The sequence below is a fragment of the Glycine soja genome, chromosome 7 (genome assembly GCF_004193775.1).
Source record: "Glycine soja cultivar W05 chromosome 7, ASM419377v2, whole genome shotgun sequence".
Lineage (NCBI taxonomy): Eukaryota > Viridiplantae > Streptophyta > Magnoliopsida > Fabales > Fabaceae > Glycine > Glycine soja.
In genome coordinates, this window is record NC_041008.1 from 31,819,547 (window position 1) to 31,825,597 (window position 6,051).

Consider the following 6,051-nt stretch of genomic DNA (forward strand, 5'->3'; position numbering starts at 1 on the left):
AATTAACCATAATATGGATTTGTACGTGTATTTCGTAAATAATTGTATGATTTGAAATTATATAAATAAATTACCATGAAATAAACAATTTGATATTGACCATGTAATATAAATTTTCAGATAACATTTGCAGCATTAAATAAATTTGTTGAAGTTGGATTGAATTCCCCAAAGTCAATATAGGAATTTTGGAATGCAACAGCATACATGGTATATGTGTTATATGTCAAACTGAACAAAAGGAGTAAAACCGAATATGATGTAGAATTAAATAAATTTGTTGAAGTTGCATTGAATTCCCCGAAGTCAGTATAACAATTTTGGAATGCAACAACATACATAGTACATGTGTTATATGTCAGACTGAATAAAACAAACAAACAGAAAGATGTAATTAATGCGACAGCATAATTGTATTGTACGATGGAAGGATACCTGCTTATAAATTGGCAAAGACTTCATTGTAAACAACATTACTGGTAATATTTTTTGGATTACCGTCATTGTCATGTATGAGAATATGAAGTCCATCTTTGCTTTTAACCCTTGAGAGTGCAACATATAGTTGGTCATGACTAAAAACTGGGTGTGGCAAATACAGTCCTATGTGGTGTAATGATTGTCCCTGATATTTGTTTATAGTCATAGCATAAGAAACTATGAATGGAAACTGCCTCCTTATAAGTTTGAATGGCCATGGAGATTCAGATGGAGACATATTTATTCTGGGTATGTATGTCCTATTTCTTGAATTAGGCCCAGTAATTGCTTCAGCCTCAATCACATTAGATCTGAGTTTGGTGATAATGAGCCTAGTTCCATTGCACAGGCCATCAGTCTGGTCGAGATTTCGTATTAGCATGATTGGAGTTCCAACCTTAAGTTTTAATTTATGATTAGGTATACCTGATGTTTGCAATGAATACATAAATTCAGGTGGCAATAATGCGAAAGCAGGATTGAGCAATTCATCTGATTTATCAATACTATCTACGATGCAATACTCTTTTTCGTTATTGGGTATAAGTGATAGGACATAATCATTTATTTTGTCAACAATTTCTTTTTTAGAGGCAAGAAAAGCTCTTTTTTGCAAGTAATCTGTGTCACTGTAGTTATCTAACAAGCTGGGATATGTGGCTTCAACAATAGCATGGATAGGATCATCATAATTTTTGATAAGAAACTCATCTGGAATAGTGATTTCTGAAAATCCATCATTATATTGTCCAATTTTTCCATCTCCTATGTCAGGTAGCCAATGTGCAAATTGTTTGAGTTCTTCATTGTTGGGTTGTTGGGGAGCATTTGATAGCAATCTCATGTTTTTTTTGTAAGTTTAAGAATTTGTCAATGGTCCCAAATGTATGATGCATTTATAGTTGCATGGACGATGTCTGAGCGATTACCTTTTGGAACAATTGGCAAGATCTGTCGAAAATCTCCACCAAAAACGATAATTTTCCCTCCAAAAGCCAGATTGTTTTGCATGATGTCTTTAAGACTTTTATCTAGTGCCTCAAATGCAAATTTGTGACACATTGGAGCTTCATCCCAGACTATTAGTTTTGTAACCTTTAATAATTCAGCTAACTCACTGCCTTGATGAATATTGCATGTTGAATTTTCTGTTGCAGGGACTGGTATAGCAAATTTGGAATGTGTGGTCCGACCACCAGGCAATAGTAATGAAGTAATTCCACTCGAAGCAACTGTACAAACAATTCCACCATTGGAGCGTATACCAGATGATAAGGCTATCCAAACAAATGTTTTGCCAGTTCCACCATATCCATAGAGAAAGTAAACTGTAGCTGATTGAGTGTTAACCACAGACATAATGGTATCGACAATAGTTTTTTGCTCATTTGTAATTATATATTCACATATTAACAAATAGTAATATATACTATTGTGATTAAGTAGTTGCTATATCAAATGTGTCATAATTTGTGAATACCTGTGAGCAATTGGTATGTCGTGTTGTATTGTTCTGCTAACATTTCTTTGTCATATGCCATTTCATTATGGATAAGATTATTATGATGTTGGTTTCGTGCATATCCTATTGGGTATGGCATGGATGGAAAATCTCGCAAGCTCCTTCTGTTCGCTTGTAGCATATTCTCAATCTTAGTTAAGCATAAATGAATTGTTTCCTTTTTAGTAAGGCGAATACCTACGATTAGTAAAATAATAAACATAATGATTATGAGTAACCAATATTTATTTAGAATATATAAAATCACCTTGTTTTCTATGATTGAATATGATATCATCTGTCATCCATTGCCATGTCTGTTGCCAAACATATTTTGGTCTGTCCATGGTGTTCAAAAATAAAAGCTTGACAAATAATTTTCTTAGGTAGTGTGCAGTACCCCAATTATTAGCTTCCTGTAAAGCACTAATAAATTCTTGATCACTACCTAGAAAGCCTTTTGCAAAACATGCTTCCCTAAATGTAGGATATACCAGACCGTTGACTGTTCTAATGTCACTGTAAGACTGTGCACCTTTGGCAGTGGATAACATCATTCTAAGGTAAAACAGTTCACCAGCTGAAGGTGGGACCCATATGAGTCTGCCTATTGTATTCCCTTGTTTTCTTGGTTGCCAGCATCTTTTGCGGGCGACATAAACAAATCTTGAGATATATTGATGATATGTAAGATCCCGTCCATAAGAACATATTTTGTTAAAATGCATCCAGGCTGTGAACATGGATTCTTTGATTGTGTTTTTTGATAGGACTTCACCTATTTGTTGATCATCTGTCCAGTAAACATGCTGTTGATTTTCAAGGTGGAAATATAGTCGCTCCACTGCCGGGGAACGTGCATGCATTGGGAATGCAAAAATTTTCCAACATGCTTCTGGGGGAGATACTTATCTAATGATTCAAGCAGCACACATATATTGTTGAAGATAGAATCAGATGTTGGTAAGTTTGAGTTAAACATATAATATCAAATAAATTAATTTATGCTAAATGATTTTGTTAATCAAATCAGGTGAGAATAGAAGGATACCTGCAATCAAGATATTGCTTAATTTCATCTTGATTTCCAAGAGAAGCTGTGATACGGTCAGAATCTTTGTTGATGTATTTGAACAGATATTTAATGGATGTACTTTGATTACACCATTCCATGTTTAAGTGTGTTTTATACTTTAATAAGAGTTGTGGATTGTATGGTACAACAAATCTTTTATCTAGTTCAATTCCATTTTTCATCACTGTACGTCCATCATTTCTTCTCCTATAAATTGGGAATCCATCCTGGTCAACAATCGTTGCTCCATGGAATTTTTTTGGAAAACATCCAATGCACTTTCCATTGACCATACATGGTGATTTTTTATTTGCAAACCCACATGGTCCATGCATCATATGGTTGGACACAATTTCAAATAATTGTGCTTGGGTCTGTTTGTCAGGTATTTCTGCTGAAATCATTTGATCAATATCGAGTGGGTTTGGTAACTTGTTTGAAGGGTGCAAAAAAATTAAAATGTAGGCATGTGGCAATCCTCTTTTTTGCCACTCAATTGTATAAATATCTGTAATAAACTTGCATCAGTGATATTATAAACATCAATTTAGAAAGTAGGGAAAAAGTCATAGAATTTTTTATTACTTACATCCAATAATGTTGCCAAAGATATTGTCATGTTTTAAGTCATTCATTAATTGATTGAGTTTTATTTTGAAAACTCGTGTGATAATATCAGGGCAATTATTGGGGGTCAGATTGGATTGTGTGACCTTGCGTTGTATTTCTGGCCATGTTGGATTACATGTCATTGTTAAGAATAAGTCTGGAAATCCAAGATGTCCACAAATTGCCATGCCATCAAAATACAATTGCTCCATATATCTTTGACTACCAACAAAACTACTTGGCAGTATGATTCTCTTTCCTCTGTCCCTACCAAGTGTTTCAAGATGGTCATTAGAGCCAGTTAAATTGATGTATTTGTCAACCCTGAGTTGTTGTTGATGTTGTCTGACATAGTTTAGTTTTTGAGGCTCAATCATACAATATCCATCAATAATCCATTGCTGAAATAATCTTCTGGAATGAAGTATAGTCTGTGCTTCATTAGTTCTTGACTGTAGGCGGTAACAAAAATATTCGCACAATGTGACTTGTTTCCTCTTTGCAGCATCTATATTGGCATGATCTTTGTGAGGTATATTTAGTTTGTAACCATCTTCTCCTTTTGGGTATAAAAGTGGATATTGCAAAGGCAAATATGCAGGATGAAGTTCATGTATTCTCTTCAGAAGTCCGGATTTTTTTTCTATTATAATATCTCTTTTATCAGCTGAGTGTTCATCACCAACAATCAAGGAAACAACTTCAGTGGTAGTTGGTAAGTTATACAACCTTCCGTCTGTTTGTCTTTGACTAATGAGTTTCATCTTCAAGTCTGGAACTGCAGCATAATGCAATTTGTCCCTTGCCATTCGAAACCTTTGAGCATAGTGATTATGATGATCAAGCATGTCTTTGATTGCAATGATAATCTATTCATCAAGCATATCATGCATCCTGTAAATAAAAAATTAGCCAGAACAATATACACAGCTATTTGAATATGTAATTTTTTACATGTGTGACATAAGTATGAATACTAACGGGTTTTGTGAAAGTCTGTTGATGATCTCATTGTCTGTATCATAAATATATAGTTGTGCAAACTTAGGTGGGTTATTAGGCATAGGGAGGAGGCTTCCAATAAGATGATGTGTTTGTCTATGTATACGAAAAGTTGGAGGTCCTTTTCCAGTGTTATAGGATTTGTCAAATTTGATACCGGGAGATGTAAAGGCAAACATTAGATTATATATTCGTATGTACTGCTGGAAATTCTTAGTTTTAGGATCCTGGTTATTGAAAAGTAAGTGATTTAATGGATGGGGTGGTTCATGCAACAGAGGCAATTGTATTTTTCCATCAGAACAACATAATGAAAACCTTGGTTTGTTTGTCTTTATTTATCCTCTCATCATACCATATCATAGCCTTACAATGTGGGCATTCCCATATAGGATCTCCGATATCAATGTAAGTACCACCTATAAATAAGGTATGAATAATAATTAAATATATCAAACACATTTGAATAAATTTTATAGTTGGAAGATCAAACCTGTATTTTGGTATGCAGATGAGGCAGATAGAAAGGTTTGTTCATCATAATCATCAAGATCATCTATTGTTGGGTCATTTAATGAGTATTCTATGCATATTGATATGGTATAACACACATCAGCCGAAAATATTCAATTTATTTATTTGATCATCAAAGAAACAGAATATAAAAAAATATAAATGATGGATAAATACCTATATCAATGTTTTCCTGTGTCATGTTTACATCATCATCAGTGGAATCTGAGTTGTCATGGCCGACAAATTGATCATGCTATGTAGTGTTAGTTGGTGTCTGATGTTCATCTGGATAATAAACAACCAATTTGGCATTCTATATATAAGTTGACTGTAGAACAAAATCTGAAAAGAATGTAATAATAAATAAAATGTGTGCATGTAGATATTTGATAATAGCATAACAATAAAAATGACCTCTATGAATGTCTGACTGTGTCATATTGGAATAAGGATTACTGCCTTGGCATGTGGATGTAGAAGCAGTTGTTCTATTTTTTTATGCTCAAAAGATGACATCAAATTTCTCTGGATGCAAGAAACATTGACTATATGTCTTTTTGAGCATCGTTCAGAATCATCTATAGATAAAGTCCCGTGCGATGGTGGTGTAGATTGGAAGCTTTTAGCAGGGTTATTATTATGGTTAATGGTTGGACTACATTGTGAGTTAGACTGCAAGTTTTCTATAACAATAGTTTTTGTAAGTATAATATAATATTAATATGATATGAACAATAATAATGTATAAATGTATTACAAATTGCAAATTAGAAATCTGTATTAAGTATTACCATTAGTAGCTGAACGTTGTTTTTTCCGTTCTTGTAAAATACTTTGCCTACGCTTCCTTTGTTCAGCATATTTGTCC

General features: G+C 33.6%; 1 protein-coding gene across 1 annotated transcript; it reads right to left on the reverse strand.

Annotated features, from left to right (window-relative positions):
* Positions 1–439: 439 nt before the first annotated feature.
* LOC114420586 (ATP-dependent DNA helicase PIF1-like) lies at positions 440–4,474 on the reverse strand. The gene is made up of 4 exons (XM_028386444.1): positions 3,904–4,474; positions 2,002–2,179; positions 1,366–1,909; positions 440–1,288 (listed from the first exon to the last, which is right to left on the reverse strand). Exons 1-4 carry the CDS (start codon positions 4,472–4,474, stop codon positions 440–442), a joined length of 2,142 nt encoding a protein of 713 aa, XP_028242245.1.
* Positions 4,475–6,051: the final 1,577 nt, after the last annotated feature.

Excerpts from the sequence above, each read along its gene's own strand:
- LOC114420586 (XM_028386444.1), bottom strand. The coding sequence starts at position 4,474 with ATGGCAAGGGACAAATTGCATTATGCTGCAGTTCCAGACTTGAAGATG. Across the intron at positions 2,180-3,903 it reads AAAGAGAATCATACTGCCAA|GTATTCGCCTTACTAAAAAG; the intron begins GTAGTTTTGTTG and ends TACTAATCGTAG. Across the intron at positions 1,910-2,001 it reads ATGGCATATGACAAAGAAAT|TATATATTACTATTTGTTAA; the intron begins GTTAGCAGAACA and ends TAATCACAATAG.